Below are 16702 nucleotides of genomic sequence, written 5' to 3' on the forward strand. Positions count from 1 at the left end.
CTGTAGTTTGGGGACCCCTGTTACACCATATGAGGGTTGGATTTTGGAGTCAGGATTCCAAGGCTGGAATCCAGGCAAGGCATGGAAATCCGGGCTCCTCACCTGCAAAACGGGGACACCCCTGCCTCAGGTGCTCATGTCACCCACTGGTCCTTCCACACATCGGCTGTGTGTGTGGCAAGGCTCAGGCCCTGTGGCCACCCCGGTGGTTTCATGGTCAAGATCTGGCTCCTGCAGTACTGGGGTCTGGGGCTGAGTTCCTGGTCCACAGAGCCTCTCCCTCAAGTTCATGGAATAGGTCCAGGTTCTGCCTGGAGACAGCCTGACTTGGTCAAACCCAGCTAGGCCACTTCTGGTTTTATGCTTTCCTTCTGAGCCTCAGTTTCCTCGTGTGTACAGGGAGCTGCAGACCTTCTGGGAAAGTTGTGAGGACCATGTGGGGTGACGTGCACCCCAGCGCCTAGCACGTGCTGGAGTCATGCAAACCGTAGGCGGTGGAGGCTGCTGGACACCTTGGGAGGCCGGTGCATCTCCCTGGACACACCCCATGTCAAGGCAGGTTCCAGCATCCCCTTGCTCCCTCATGCCCTGCACTTTCCTTGAACCCCCTTTGGCCTGCACCTTTTGGGGTCTCACACAAGGATGGCAGTGGGTGGCAGGGGAGGAAGGTGCTGATACGGAGGGGAGGGCCAGGCCAGAGGGCCTGACGGTGATTTGGGATCCCTTGTGGGGCGGTTAGAGGGGACAGTCGTAGAGTCTTACGCACCGGTATACACCAGCTCAGCAAATTTCAAGCCCAGGCCTTGTTTGATTTTGCGTACTTCTCGGTCCATGGTGAAGGCCTCGATGTCTAAATGAGCGTGGTAAAGGATGGTGCCTGCTGGGGTCTCGTAGATACCTAGCCATTTTTCCAGGCAGGGGGAAAAGGAGAAAAAAGAGAGAAATGCATGAAACCCAAACTGTCAGCAAATGACAAAAAAAAAAAAAATAATAATAATGACTCGTCTGACAGGAGACAAGCCAGTCGGACCCATTCACTCCCAGCTTGCTGCAAAATGCATCTGTCATTATGTTCATGCTGGGGCCACGACAGTCCACTCTGCGGCTTGCGGAGAAAATGTCTAGATGCCCCCTTTGAAGGGGCCCTCCGACGCTAGAAAATGACAGGGTTTCGGAGCAGCAACCCCTCCCTCCCCATGCGTGCCCACCGGCCCGAGGTTGAAAGCCTGTAATTAAAGCGACCACGGTAGAGCCCAGAGCCCCAAATATCCCTTCCTCCCTTCCACCAGGGAGCCAGGGGAGGGGGACAGCTGTGCACATACATGTACACATGTGTACACACATGCCACCTTCAGCCTGTGGGGCCCCTGCAGCCAGGTCTTTCCAGAGACCACTGGGTGGCAGAGGGCTTGGGCAGTCACCTAGGCTGACCCCACTGTACAGATGGGGAAACTGAGCCCAGGAGGAGAGGGGACTTGCTCTAAGTGGAGCTGGGAACTAAATGTAGGCTCCCGAGTCCCTCACCAGTGCTGTCTGCTGCCCTGTAAGTCAAGTGGCCATGAAGGCCCAACCCTCAAAGGTCAGGGGAGAGGGGATGGCTCAAGTCCCCTCTTGCAACCTCAGGCCCAGTCCCTCCATTTGGAAAACAACCTGCTTGGAACAGATGATCTCTGAGTGACACAGGAGTGCCTGGCCCTGGGCTGAGCTAGGTCTGGGGTGAGGCCCTACTGCACTGGAGGACAGTGAGGCACCAAGAGGCAGGATTGCCCATACCACACAGCCCAGGCTCCCTCTTGCCCCCAGAGTCCAACCTCTCTCATCAACTTCAGAGACCTGGCCTTGGGCAAGCCTGCCCTGCAGCTGCTGTCTGGGTAGAGCAGGGGCCATAGCTCCCCCATCTCCCGGACTTCTACCTCGAGAACTTCCTTTCTTCCATCACACGTTACATCACTAAAGGGGCAGGTTCTCATTTATCCTGGGAATTTACTAACATCTTTCTACAGTGGCTGCTTGAAAAAGACCCAACTCATGTTCATAGCAGCATTAATCACAATAGCCAAGAGGCGGAAGCAACCTAGGTGTCCATTGAGGGATGAGTGCAGAAGCAAAATGCAGGGTGGAATATTATTCAGCCTTAAGAAGGAAGGAGGCCGGGCACAGTGGCTTTTGCCTGTAATAATTCCAGCGCTTTGGGAGGCCGAGGCAGGCGGATCACCTGAGGTCAGGAATTCAAGACCAGCCTGGCCAACATGGTGAAGCCCTGTCTCTACTAAAAATACAGAAACTTTAGCTGGGCATGGTGCTGCATGCTTGTAGCTCCAGCTACTTGGGAGGCTGAGGCAGGAGGATCACTGGAACCCAGGAGGTAGAGGTTGCAGTGAGCTGATTTCACACCACTGCACTCAAGCCTGGGTGACAAAGCAAGACTCCTTCTAAAAAAAAAGAAAAAAAAAAAGGAAGGAAATCCTGACACATGCCACAGCATCAACGTAAGGCCATGGTGCTAAGTGCAAAGGCCAGGCACAAAAACAAACACTGTATGTTCCACTCATGGGAGGCCCCTCGAGTCGTCAAAATCATACAGACAGAAATGGTGTCTGCCAGCGGCCGGGGGAGGGAAAATGGGGAGTGTTTCATGGGGCCAGAGTCTCAGCTTTGCAAAACGAAAATGTTCTGGAGGTGGATGGTGGTCACGGCGGCACAGCCCTGGGAACGGACCTGATGCTATTGAGTGACACAGCCCTGGGAACGGACCTAATGCCGCTGAGCGGCACACTTACGCATTTTAAAATGATTCATTTTATGTTACGTGTATTTTACCACAAGTTTAAAATTAACAAAAACAACAACATAAAAAAATATAAAAACCATGAAGGATATTGGTTTTGACTCTGAAGCCCACCGGGGACCTGGGGAGGCCAAGTCTGCTGAGCCCTCGTGCACTAACCAGAAGTTTCCTCCTCGGAGAACTCCTCCAATCTTTGATCTTTGAGTCTTAGAATCACGGAAATGTCAGAGCTTGCATTAGGATCAATCCGGTACCATGTTCCCCCGACTGTTAGCTGCCAACCTAGTATTCCAACAGCCTGCGGCAGGAGCCCAGCATATAGAAGAGATGGCAGAGGCTGTGCTGGGAGGAACGGAGGCCCCTCTGCAAACTCTGGACTCGCCTTAAATCTAGTCCCACACACCAGTTTTACAAATGAGAACCTGAGGCCTGGGGAGGAAGTGGCTTGCCTAATACTACCCAGCCAACTGGAGGGGGAATGGGCCCAGCACCGGGGTCTCCCATTCGGCTCCAGGTGGCCTCGAAGGGCCTTTGGCAAAGGGACCAACTGCTAACCAGAGCATGAGAGAAAGCCCAAGTCCGGGCTGTTGCTGTGGAGGAAAAGCTTGAGTGCGCACCACGGCTCTGTGTTCCTGGGCGGAAGGGAACCTCTCTAGGTGCTTGGTTCTCTCATCTGTAAACCCCTGATATACTGGTGTCAGGTGACATGCCTGTGAAAGCCCCTCACAGCAACCAGGTGCAAATACGAGTATCGCAGTATAGCGTGCCACAAAAGAGCCCATCCCGCTTCACTGGTGGGGGCTGTAGCCTTCGGGAGTCTCCACCGTCTGAATTTAGTTGTGACGGCTGAGCAGGAAATGGCCTCTCTCCAAGTTTATGCTAGAGGCCCAAGCCCTCACATCCCTCGGGAGTTCCTCTGGCCTCACCGTGACTCTTGTAAACACAGTTTAAATGGGTCCCTCGTCATTTCTGCAGAGCAGCTCAGAGCCACAAACCAGGAAGGGGTAAAAAGGCTGATAGCAGCAGAAACAGAGGAGTGACTGAGAAAAGTCATTATAGACAGCCTGGAGAACAGGGACATAGAACTCAGCACAGGCCAGATGTGCGGGGGCTCATACCTGTAATCCCAGAACTTTGGGAGGCCAAGGCGGGAGGACTGCTTGAGCTGAGTTCAAGACCAGCCTGGGCAACATAGTGAGACCCCATCTCTACCAGAAAATTAAAAAATGAGCTGGGTGTGGTGGCATGTGCCTGTGGTCCCAGCTACTTGGGAGGCCGAGGTGGGAGGATCATTTCGGCCCAGGAGTTGAAGGCCAGCCTGGGCAATGTAGGGAGACCCGTCTCTACAAAAAAAATGGTAAATTAGCTTGGTGTGGTGGTGTGTGCTTTGTGGGAGGATTGCTTGAGCCCAGGAGGTCGAGGCTACCGTGAGTCATGATTGCACCACTGCACTACAGCCTCGGTGACAGGCAAGACCCTGCCTGAAAGAAACACAACACAAAACATGATGACCCCAAACAAACACGACGGCGCCAAGCCACCAGAAAGGGGAATGGCTGAGCAGTGTGTTTAGAAAGATCAGTACGTGCAGAACCTTGGGAAATCTCTGTCTCCAAAATGGCAGATACAACGATAATGTTGGAGAAGCAAGTTTTCAATTAGCCTAGAAACCTTATTACCAGAAATAAAGCAATTTCCCAAGAGCACGACACTGACAAAGTCCTGCTGGTCCTCCCATCCTGGTACATACTCGAACTCGATACATATTGGGTTGGAAACAGGCCTTCTAGTGATGAGTTTGGGTACAGTTTGGAATATTCTAGAAACTTGCAAAGCCCATCCTTACACTGGCCACAGAGTCGTAATAGCGCCATCCTGGGCAGGCCAGTAGCAGGAGCCCTCCTCATTTTCAACTCCTAGACACCCAGGCCTGCCTCCCTGCTTTTCTGTCCTCAGCTGGGCCAACTGCAGGGCAGTCCAAACTCTATTTGCAGGGCTGGAGCTGGGCACCAGGAGTCCTGCAACCATGTCTTTACAGAAAGTGCCCAGCTTGGCTTTGCTGTGTGACTTTAGCTGGTCTCAGCCCCCTCTCTTAGACCCAGGCAACAAGAAGGCTGGAAAACAGGAAGGCTGCAAGTTCCTGCTGCTCTGACATTGCAACTTCCTTTGGGACCTACCTCAAAGGTAAGTGTTCAGAGTGTCCTCCAGCTGTGCCCTATTTACTGACAGTCTTGTCTCGAGAACACTCTAGGCCGAAGCATCGCCTCCCATCAGTCCAGAGAGGGGAGGACGCAGGTGAGGTTCAGGGCTCGAGGAAGAGCTCTGACTTGCTCCAGCTACTGGCCCATCACAGGTGTCCCCAGGAAAATGAGGCCAGTGCCACCGGGAGCAGAGAGTGTCTGGTGGGCAGAGGGAAGGCAGAACCCTCCTCTTCCTGAGCCCCCAGCACCGGCTTCCTGGCTGCCACCCTCCCAGGCAGCCTCCGGAGGGCTCATGGGCAAGGGGAAAGGCTGCAGACACAAAACACACCAGCGCAATTAATATTCCTGCTCCTTTTCTTAGAAGGTGTTAAAGTTAACTGTGACTGATCAAAAAGCTTGTTTTCGGGTTGCTGCTGTCACACGCGTGCCTGTGTGTGTGTGCGTGCATTTTAAAGCTCTTCCCTCTCCTCTCTGCAGGGGTAGGGGGTACAGATGATTTCTGTGTGTTTCTTCTGGGAAAAAAAGACTTAAAAAAAAAGTGACAGAAACCTGATGCTAAAAGACTATAGATTTGGGGCTTTTGACAGTCGGCATACAAACCACTGTGCAGAGAGAAGGAGGAAATGACAGCTGAGCCTCTGTGTTGCCATGGAAGAGACAACAGACATCTTTGGAGTGACACGCACAGCAGCTCCAAGTGTCTATTTTCATCTCCCCGTGTTTACAGGAAAAAGACAGAGGTGTCAGCAGTTCTCTCTGGAGCAGCTTCAATCACACCATAATTACTGCCAAGAAGGGTGCGGCGGGGAGTGGGGAGAAGGGCAAGGAGCTAGGGGTGGCCAGGGGTGGCGGGGGGGGGGGAGAGTGGACCGATCAGAAAGAGGTGGGAACCAAACAGCTGCTGTGGCTGAAATTCTTCTCGTCTGTCCCTGAGGCTGCCAGGTTAGCCTGGAATGAGCAATTTTGCAGAATTGAATGGGATCTGCCAGCTCAGCTGGGGCCTGGGCTGGGGGTGAGGGCACCTGGACTAAAGACTGTGGTCCTTTGGGAAAGCAGAAGAAGTGATTTGGAAAAGGTGAGGCATGGGGGTACCTCTTAGGTACCAGGGCCAAGGTGAGAGGCAGTTACCATGGTGATGGGAGGCAGGTCAGTCAGGGTGGGACTCTAGCCATCCTCTATGTTCCTGGTGCCCGGCGGGCCCCATGCTGTGTGGGCCTCTGGGACTGAAAACCTCTTTGCTTCACAGGTCTCCCTCCATTCTCCATCTGGAATGTTCCAGATGGTGGGTGGGCAGGTTGGGCAAGTGGGTGGCAGCCCTTGTTCCTTCTGGGCCAGAAAGTGGAGGAGGAAGGGAGACAGGAGGAGAGAGTGGGGAAGGGGAGGAGAATGGGCAAAGAGGGAAGGGCAAGGGAGGGAAGAGGGGAAGGAGGAGGAAAGGAAGGCAAGGAGGAGGAGCGAGGCCGTGGCAGGCAGAGGTGAGGCGGGCAGGGCTGGGAGGAGAGCAGAGGCGGGAGAGCAGCTGGAAAAGTCTGAGGCCACAGAGGAGAGAGAGAAAGAAGCTGAGCACAAGGACGTGCGCTGGCTCCTTCCCGGCCTCCCTCGGCTTCCCTCCGGCCTGCCTTGCCCCCCTTCTCCTCCCCACTGATTTCATTTACTTCACTTAATTAGCCCCCCTCCAGAGTTAAAAAGATAATGTGATAATGACATGTGAACAGCCACAATACGGAGAAGGCTACTCCAGCTGAAGCTTCCCCAGCCCCCATCCCTGACCCTGACTGCCACTGACTAGGCCACCCCAGACCCAGGGCACAGGAGCTGCCCAACTTCCTACCCGCTCCCACCCCCCAGAGAAAAAAATCAGCCCTTAACGAATTTCAATTACGAGCTTTGTAAAATCAATACAAATGACATTTTCCCCTTGTACACCGAGATACGGACAATAGCATCTTTCTGCTCTGCCCTCAATATAATTGATGATTAACAGCTTCTCTCATTACTGTACACTTAATAAAAACCTTGTTACGGGAGAATCCACAGCGCCCTAATTTACCGTCTCTCCTCTTCCCTTCTCACATGAAATATTTGGAGAAATAAAAACAAGATACCACCCAAAATTACCTAGCAACTTTCTCTTCTCTCCCCAACCCAAAGCAATAAAGTAGGCGAGTGAGGACGTTCAGAGGGAGATGATACGACCTCCTCATCTGGCCCCCTGACAATTGGAGTTGCAGGGGGAGAGACTTGTCTAAGATCACACAGCAAGTTCTTGCCGTCAGAATCCCAATTTTCTTTCCTGTACAATGCAGACTAAATTCTGTGCTTTTGGGGACAGCCTCCAACAGTACACACAAAGTACCAGGGCAGAGTGAAGGCTGGGCTCCAGGAACCTTTCCCCAGGTGGTGGTAAGGAGCCATGGGGGTTGGAACAGACTGTTGATCTCATGGCTCTGACCTTCTATGGGGACGAGGCCCCCATTCTGGGAAAAAGGTCCAGCCTCTCTGGAATGCTCTCAGCTACCATTCCACATTCAGAATAGTGCAGTCCAGGTCTTCATCACTAACCACCTCCTTCAGTTCACTTTTGCTCAAGTCTGCTTGACTCACCCCACCCAGCAGGATGCCATTTCAGTGACTTCAGGCCAGTCCTTATCTTTTCAATAGGGAAGGCAATGCATTTTCATCATGTGTGCCAATCCTGATCATTTGGTAGTGCCTGCAAGCAGCCCTGAGACACCTCTGGAGTTAACAGAATAGTGCCAGCATCGACTGGTGATGCCTGCCACAGGCATGGCAAGGGCATAACAACAGGTGCAGTACTGGAACCCTCCCCATCCCCCACCACACTGACAGCTCCCAGAGTGTGGGGGCTACTTCTGTCCCCATTCCGCATGCCCTGGGGACTGATGGCTATTTATGGAGCACTTCCAGTGTAGCCGTTCCTTCCCCCATACGTGAGTTTGAACTCAGATCTGTCTAACTCCAGTCGAAGCTCTTAGCCCTCTACTCCATGCCACTCTGGGCCCAGATGGCAGTTCTGGTCCTGCCACTAAAGTGCCTGGTACTTGAAGCAAGGCCTCTATCCCACCCCTCCCCAGCCCTGGCTTCCCCATCTGTAAATGGGGTGCCGGTCTGTGGCTCCCCAAGGTCCCTCCCAGCTCTCCCTAGAGGGTGCACACTGCGCTGGCTCCCAAGGGCAGGCTGCAACAAAGGGGCATCTAATCACATGTTAATATAGGTAAGAGACAAAGGTAAGCCAGGATAAAAAGGAGCAGCTAATTAGTAACATTGTTCTCAAGGCCTTTCCAGAGCTTCAATTAGGTTGTTTCTCCCGAATAACAGCAAGCAAGGAGCTAAACCACAAGAAAGAGGCAAACTCGCCTCCCTTTTCCGTGCTCCCATGTCTTTTGAGGTAAATGCGAACAGGTCAGAACCAGAGTGATGCAACTCCCGACGCTTACCAGATTACACTTGGGGAAACTGAGGCCTAGCGATAGATGACAAGTCCAAGGTCGTTGGGCAAGGCAGGGCAAACCTGGGACCAGAAACAGGCCTCCTACCCTCTGCACCACCACCCTTTTCTTCTGGCCCACATGGGGTGATCAGCTCTCTTTGGATTTTAGAATCTTAGTAAAAATAGCCTGAGGGACATGGGGCCGTGACTATACCGTGGTCAGGGTTTTTTTTGTGTGTTTCTTTTTTTTTTTTTTTTTTTTTGAGTTGGAGTCTCGCTCTGTCGCCCAGGCTGGAGTGCAGTGGCTGGATCTCAGCTCACTGCAAGCTCCGCCTCCCGGGTTCACGCCATTCTCCTGCCTCAGCCTCCCGAGTAGCTGGGACTACAGGCGCCCGCCACCTCGCCCGGCTTTTTTTTTTGTTTTTTTTTTTTTTTTTTGTATTTTTTAGTAGAGACGGGGTTTCACCATGTTAGCCAGGATGTTCTCGATCTCCCAACCTCACGATCCACCCGTCTCGGCCTCCCAAAGTGCGGGAATTACAGGCTTGAGCCACTGCACCCGGCCTCGTGATCAGGTTTTACTTGGCTTGGTATCTTTTCAAATCGACCCTAAGCAAAGAGATCTGAACACTTACCAAAGTGGGGACCCCTGACCCCACCACCAGTATTAAAAATTCAGGTGCCCAATTCAGGGGATCCAACTACTGAAACCTTGCCTTCTCCCTCTTAGGATCCCCCCCCCCCCCCCAGAAAGAACACAGCATGGCTTCATCACACACTGGCAGACCCTCAGGGACCTGAGATCCCCTTGGCGTATGAATGGGGAAACTGAGTCCTGGAGAGGAGGATGTGGTCAAGATGAAATGGTGAGTGAACGACAAAGGGAATCATGGGCTTTGGCTACTAAGAGAAGACAGAGGCACCTGCCTGGGGACCAACTGCCCTGCTCCTGGGCCCAGCCAGAGGCGGATACGGGGCTAGGCAGGCTAGAGGCCAGCCGAGGTGGCAGGCATGCCACACCGAGGCTCAGCCCCAACTGCGGCACAGCCCCAACCATCCCTGGAAAAAGGGCCCCGTGAGCCGGGCCTGATGCTGGGACAGGACCTTAGGCTCTGGCCGGCTCCCAGCGCCTGTGCAGCCACAGCGCCCACCTCTGGCAGGATTTGTGCCCTGCCTGGCTGACAGCCTCCATGCGACCTTAATGACCACGAAATCGGGCCTGCACGGTCTGCCTCCAAACCTGGCCTGCCCGCCCCAGACACAAGACAGCCTGACCTCCAGGCCTGGCCCTGGCCTGCCTGCTCCTTGGGGACTCCCCAGGCCCTCTTGGGCCTCTCTCAGCCCTTGGACAGCCCTTCTCCTAACACCCTGAAAGTCAGTGGCAAAGGGCCCATGAGCCCCACTTGGCAGGAGGCTGTGGTGAAAGGACACGCCCAAGGTCGCCCACGTAGCATAGGGGTAGTAGCGTCCAAATGGGACAGGTCTCAGAGCTCTCTGAGTTTGCTGGGCCCTGAGGCGGGCTCTGAGCAGGGCTGAGCAGACTCACCTCGGGACTTCATTCCAATGAAGCGGTTCTCCACGATGTCAATACGGCCCACACCGTGCTTGCCCCTGTGGGAAGAATCGGCCCATTAGGTTCAGACACTATCGCAAGGCTCAGAGTCACCCACCCAGCTGGGCTGCCCCAGGGTGGGTGCAGCTTAGGCCACAGGTTAGGCAGCATTTCAGGATCTAAGACTCAGAGGACATCTGAGCCAGGTCACCTAGTCCAAGTGCCCACTGGACAGGTGGGGAAACTGAGGCCCAGAGAGACAAGGGATTGCCCAGGTGTGAGTTCAAATTATTCCTTCTGTTACCTGTGTCCTGGGGCCCTGCCTAGCACCAGAGCTAACTACGGCTCCCTTTCCTTCTATCCTGGCCTCCCATCCAGCCAAGGGCCCCGGGAGCCCCAGCTTAACGATCCCTTGGAGGCAGAAGACCCCGTGGGGTTATCTTCCAAGGCTAAGGACCACGGAGCCTCTCCTGCCAAACGGGTCCCCCTGGTCCAGGAAACTCTGTGGCTATGGGGAAGGGACATGGCCTGTCCTCTGCACCCCTGAGCCTCAGCCACAACCATTAGCTGCAACGGTCCAGGTCCATGCTCGCCTGAGACAGCAGTGCCCAGGAGGCTGGACGGGGCTGCAGACACTCACGCGACTTCGTTCAGGTACATGAAGAGCTCCAAGGAGGTCTGGTGGGTGGTGCCATCCTTGACGTTGGTCACCTTCACGGGGACCCCTAGGGTGGGAGGAGAAGGCAGTGGGCCTCTGGGCCCGGCTCAGCAGAGGAGCCTGCACCCGCCACCCCTCCCTCTCCCTCCTCCTGCAACGCCTTAAATGGATGTGACAGATATGGACTCCAAATGACTCCTTCAAAAGCCCTGTGCAGGTTGAGGCCTGCTGCAGGGAGAGAAGGGGCGAGAAAGCCCCCCAGAATGAAAGGGAAAATGTAATAAAAACGCTCTCCCCCACCCTCCCATTCTCTTTGCCCCTTTTGCATTTAGGGGCTGTGAAATTGGAACCAGGCCCTGAACTAATTGAATTTCACGCTCCACCATTGTCTTACGCCGGGAGCACCTTCTGTCCCACCAGTCACCCGGGGGCCGCCTGGCCGAGGTGTGGCTGGGCTCAAGCACACACACACTTGCTCACACACACACACACAGCCCCCTGCCACGTCTGTCAGGCGGACCCCGCGCCCCGACCCTGTACCCCAGACCCACACGCAGCCATCTGATTGATGGGGGTGACACGGTGCCCGCTCCAGCAGGCGAGGTGTCGGCAGCGTCCCTGAATCCGAGGAGCTGGGTCTGGGGTGGCAGGAGGGAAGGGGTTGGGGGGGGCAGTGGGTGGGTTCGGGGTTGACTTTGAATAGCAAGGGGCACTTTCTCGAGCGGTGTGAAATGAGCAATAAATGTATTGGGGCTAACAAGAGAGCTGAAACAGTGACAAAGAAAAGCTGTTCAAAGTTGGCGGCTAATCCCCCACCCATCTGCCCGGCTCATTACCATGGAGCGAGCCATCGGGTGCCAATCAGGCCTCAATAGCGGCTTTCGAGGCTTTATTAGCCAGGCGCCGCTTGGAGGGGCTTCGCTCAAGGCGCTGTCAGCCTCGCCATTCTTAACCCCCATTTCCAGGGGTTTTATAACTTGGTTGTAAATTGCTATTAAATGTAAGTCTGCCCAATAATGAACCTTAAGCCCCTCTCGCCACCCCCCGCCTCTCCCCTCTCCCTTTCTGTCCCTCCCCGGTCCTATTATCGGCCTTCGCTGGGGCCTTAGATGGGGCCTGCCCGGGAGAAGAGGTGACATTGTTGGTGCTGCTGCCGAAGAAAGCCTCTTAGCCTTTAAAATAGTTAATAATTAGATTAAAACTTCAAATAAATTAACTAGAGAGTGAATGGGCACTGGCCAGGGGAGGGTTCCTCCCGTCTTTTTTTCTTCTTCCAGACAGCCCCCAAATCATGACAATAGGTCACGTTTCTTCTCCAGCTCAGCCCGCGGAGCTGCCCTGGTCCTTGGGCAGGGCTGCCGGAGCCTGGTGCCCGGGACCTTCTGCAGCCTGCCGCTTGCCTCCCACCCTTACAGGTCTCCGGGCTCCTGGGGGCCCCGTGCAGGAAGCCAGGAGGTGCTGCTGGGGCCACTCCCACCATCTCCTCAGAGATGATCCTCAAGGGAGGCTGTGTGCCTGCAAACAGGCCTGGGGGCCCGGCTGCCTTTGGGGGCCTCTTTGACCCCCAGTGGGTTGGGACAGATGGAGGGGAGCAAGGAAGACACTCGCTGACTTGGCCAGGCTCTTGGGAAAGGCCCAGAAGAGGCAGATTATTAAAGTACTCAGCCTCCGACACCCCATTCCACACACCATGCTGGGCATCTGTGAGCATCACGCCTGTGGCCTGTTTTTAGATGAGTGCACCCAAAGGCCAGCAAGGCGAAGCTGGCTGTCAAGGTCACACCAGCAAGAGGGAGAGTGGGGTCTGCAGCTCTGCTTCCCCACCGGCCTGAGCCTTCCCCACCCAATCCTCCTCTCTGTGGTACCCAGGGTAAGGGCCGAGTGTCAGAGCCGGGCCAGGCCTCTCCACGAGCCTGTCTCCCTCTCATCCCAGCTCCAGTGCGGGCAGCCACTTTGTGGACAAATGGGCCAGCCCCCGCCTGGTCCTGGGGTGCCCTTGTGCCCAGCACCACCTCCTCCAGGAAGCCTCCCTGATCTCTCCAGCCTCCTGAAAAGGTACCCCTTCAGGCCTTCTGAGCCCTCCCTCTGAGCCCAGGCAGGTGTGCCTTGCTTCCTTGTCCTTCCTCCAGGCCAAGAGATGCCCTCTCCCAAGCTCAGGCACCCAGGCACTCGGGCCAGGCCAGCAAACGCTTCTTGTTGACAGCAGTGAGGAAGAGGCAGTGAACAGGACGGGCTCCACTGCCGAGGGGAGCAAGAGTGGCCACAACTTTGAACGTGGGGTCGGAAGGGTGAGGTCCAGAGCGGCTCAGTGAGGACTGGCGAAGGCTTTCCACGTGGGGTCCCAGGGGTCCCTGAGGCCGGCTCACCAACACTGTTTACTGAGGACCTTCTGCGATCAGGGCCTGGGGCTGGACGCTTCCTTGAAGGCCTCATTCTACCCCGGGAAAACAGCAGGCACTCTTTCATCCTCAGGTGAGGAAACTGAGGCCCAGGAAAGTTGAGTGGCTGTTCAGGGACTAGAGCGCTCTCATTCCAGACCTGGTGCCCATGAACCCAAGTGATGGGTGGCGTGTTCCTCCCAAGCCTAGAGGCATCCATGGGTCGTACTGTCCAGGGAGGTGGGCTGTGCGGGCACCCTTGAAGCCCCTGCCTGAACTCCGGCTTCCAGGGATGCAGGGTGGGGGTAAAGAGGGCCTAGGTTCCCAGGCAGGGAGGGGAAAGGAGCCAGGGCCCCAAGAGTCAACCCCTTTCGACCCCTTTCGAGTCCCAACAGGTGGGACGTTCAAAAAACGTACCTTTTTTGAACTCGATCTCGAGAATGTCAGGGGTGTTGGGGGCTTTGGCTGGGTCCTGGGTCTTTGTGTAGAGACCTGGAGGCGCTTGGTTCTTGGGGTTCTCCAGGATTCCAGCCTCGTAGCTGATGTGCATGAGGTTCTCGTCCATGCTCCATGGGCTCTTGGGGGTGACCGGGATGGGAATCCCGTGTTGCTTTGCGTATTCCATCAGGTCACTGCGGCCCTTGAACCGGTTGTAGAATTCGGGCATCCTCCAGGGGGCAATGACCTTTATCTGGGGGGCCAGCGAGTAGCAGGTGAGCTCAAACCGGACCTGATCATTCCCCTTTCCCGTGGCGCCATGGGACACATACTTGGCCCCCTCCCGCTGGGCGATTTCCACTTGTTTGCGGGCAATGCAAGGCCTGGCGAGAGAGGTGCCCAGGAGGTAGCGGTCCTCATACAGTGCGCTGGACTGGATGGCCGGCCAGATGAACTCCTCCACAAACTCCCTGCTGACATCCTCAATGAACACCTTTTTGGCCCCAAGCTTCAGTGCCTTCTTCCTGGCTTCCTCGAAATCTTCCTTCTGGCCAATGTTGGCCTGAGGAGCAGAAGCAGAGAGGCCCTGTCAGCCCCTGTGGGGAGCCCTGGGTTCGCACCGTCCACGTACAGCAGCCCCCCATCCCCTGCTACAGAAACAGCTTCCATTCCATGGCCAAGTCACAGTAAGAAGGAAAAAGGACAAAGTCCAAGGCTTGGAGAGGTGAGATTCTTCCAGGAGGTGAGAGAGGGAGCTGGATTGCAATGTGGTGCTGGCCGGTGGCTTCCGTGGGCTGGAGCACTGGCTGAGCCTGGCCCTGGCCACACAGGCTGCAGTCATTGCTGGAAGGTCTCGGGTTCTCCTGAAACTCATCTATCTTTTCCTGAAAACTCTTTCTCGGCCAGTGCAAAGATTAGCTTGTCAGGGCCTTCCTAGCCTTCAGCTCTCCTCCCCAAAGACTGGGCCATCCTAAGGCAGCTGAAGAGGTGGGAGGCAGAGAAGCCCGCGCTCAGGAACTTCCAGCTCTGTCCCTGCGGCTGGTGCCCTGACCTCGGGGTCCGACGGCCCCTGTCTAGACACTGCCATGCTTCCTCCTGCCTGGACTCTGGCCTGCTGCCCAGATCCTGGCCCCAGCCCTCGCGCCCTTTATTCTGCTCACCAGACACTGGAATGTTGCCAAAGCCCAGCTGCAGGTGCTTCTCTGAATCACATTGAGCTTTTAATTCCCCCAGGTGGTAGCCCAGGGCTCTATACGGCCAGCTCCTGCTCGGATTGCCCCGCTGTGCTGCCTACAGTGAGACGGATACACCCTGGGCTCTTTGCAGCCCCTCAAAGCTGTGCTCTCACCCACCAGGTGACTGTGAGCGAAGTATTTCTTCCCCTGGGCCTCACTTTCCCCAACCTGAATGACAAGGGCATTGGGTGCGGTTAGACACGCCGATATGCCAGCAAACAAGTCACTTTTGGCAAGGGCTAAGTTTTGTCTGTCCAGAGACCCAGCCTCACTTCCTCTGGAAACAGAACCTTCTTTCCTGGGTGGACCCCATTCCACAGGGATGGAGAGAAACAAATCCTGCCCACTGTAGGAGCAGGCTCATGGCCCAAGCCTCACACCCCATGATGCAGTCATAGTGACTAATGCATGGTGGGTCCTCATGGGCCCTACTGGGGGTAAGCTCTCCTTTTGGGGAAAGGTGGGCTATGAGGGTGACCATGAACCTTGCCTGCCCTGTGGAGAGGCCAAGAATGAAACCAAGTAGAGTTGGAGATGGATCTTAGAATCACCTGGATCCAGCCCTGCCTGAAGCCATCCTACCCCTGGGCTTCTCAGTTATGTGAGCCAAGAATTGTCTTTTCCCTCTTCTTTTCACGTAAGTTGGTTTGAGTTGAGTTTCTAAAATTTACACCCAACAGTCCTGAATAGCACAGCCGCACAGAGGACTCAGAGCTGTGACCAGGTTCAGTCGAAGAGGAGCTGGTTTGAGAGGGATGACTCCTATGGGCCCTGGATGGGGAAGTGGCATCACACATAACCCATGACCTGTGACCTATTTCCCATCCCAGAACCAGGTAACCCCCAGCGTCCTTCCAGCTCAGGTTTCCACAATCTTTGTGGAATTACTGCAGGCTGACAGCGTACTCTGGAGATGGCAAGACTGTGTGCCTTCCCAGGGCTGGCAGCAGGTCCCAGTCCACCGTCTCTCTGCAAGCAGGCTGACCAGCAGCACTGCCAAGGTCACTGCTGTGCCCTCCCCGCGCCTCCATCACCTGGCTCTGGAAGGCATCTCGAGGATGGCCGATTTGCATATAGAGAAAGTGAGGCAGTACAACGAGAAGCTATTTTCCTAGTTCCAGTTCAAGACAGGCTTAGAGAGAAGAGGCCAAGCTTGAATGAGTGACGGTGAGCAGACAGGCTGACAACCCGGACAGAGGCTGGCAGGGGGCAGACAGAACAGGCTGCGGGACACACAGGAAGACAGACACCCAGGTCGCTCCCTCACCAGATAGGCAATGACGTCGTAGCCTTGTTCCTTCAGCCACACGAGGATGCACGAGGTGTCCAGGCCGCCACTGTAGGCCAGAACCACAGAGCCTTTGCTGGACATAGTGTCTGGTGGGAGTCGAGGAAGAACCTGAGTGACCCTGAGACAGCCAGTGCCCCCCGCCAGCCCCTGCAGATGGCCCCCCCCAGCCTTGGCCCTGGACAGCCTTGTCTCCCAGGCAAGCTGCCACTGGAGGTCGGGAACAGGATGTTCACCTTCAGCGCCTGCCACCCCCAGGGACCCTGACCTTGCACAGTCTGCACACACCCCCACGGACCACGCTGGGGCCTGGGAATGCTGACTGCCCTCCTAGGCTGGCCGGGGAGAGGCATCTCTTAGACCTGATCCCCCAGCAGGGAGGTAAGGCGGCTGAGACTGAGCAGTTTGGCCCAAGGCCAGGATGTGAAGAATGCACGCAGGCAGGAGATGTGGGAGGGGCCTTGGCTCTGAGCCTCTGGCAGCTGACACATCCCCCATCAGAACTGCTCCTTGCCAAGCACTGGCAGGGCCCTGGGAGCCTCAGCTGGATCTCCCTGTGCCCCTGAGCCCTCAGTACAACCCCATGAAGTAGGAGTCGTCATCCCTACTGGGGAGGCAGACAGCAGGGCTCAGAGAGGTCAGTGGTAGGCTCAGGGTCACACAGCGCACACGAATCCGTGCTTCCCCAGTGTGCAGTGCCGCCACCCACCTGC

General features: G+C 55.7%; 1 protein-coding gene across 2 annotated transcripts in view; it reads right to left on the reverse strand.

Moving 5' to 3' along the window:
* Positions 1 to 16702, reverse strand: part of ASS1 (argininosuccinate synthase 1) — a 36289-nt gene that overhangs the window by 11211 nt on the left and 8376 nt on the right. For both annotated transcript variants that reach the window (XM_026457135.1, XM_026457136.1), the window contains exons 3-7: positions 15969 to 16078; positions 13446 to 14028; positions 10633 to 10717; positions 9987 to 10051; positions 767 to 898 (exon numbers count right to left, since the gene is read on the reverse strand). In XM_026457135.1, the coding sequence (XP_026312920.1) occupies positions 767 to 898; positions 9987 to 10051; positions 10633 to 10717; positions 13446 to 14028; positions 15969 to 16078 (975 nt within the window). The remainder of the gene's footprint in view (positions 1 to 766; positions 899 to 9986; positions 10052 to 10632; positions 10718 to 13445; positions 14029 to 15968; positions 16079 to 16702) is intronic.

This window comes from Piliocolobus tephrosceles, chromosome 14 (assembly GCF_002776525.5).
Source record: "Piliocolobus tephrosceles isolate RC106 chromosome 14, ASM277652v3, whole genome shotgun sequence".
NCBI lineage: Eukaryota > Metazoa > Chordata > Mammalia > Primates > Cercopithecidae > Piliocolobus > Piliocolobus tephrosceles.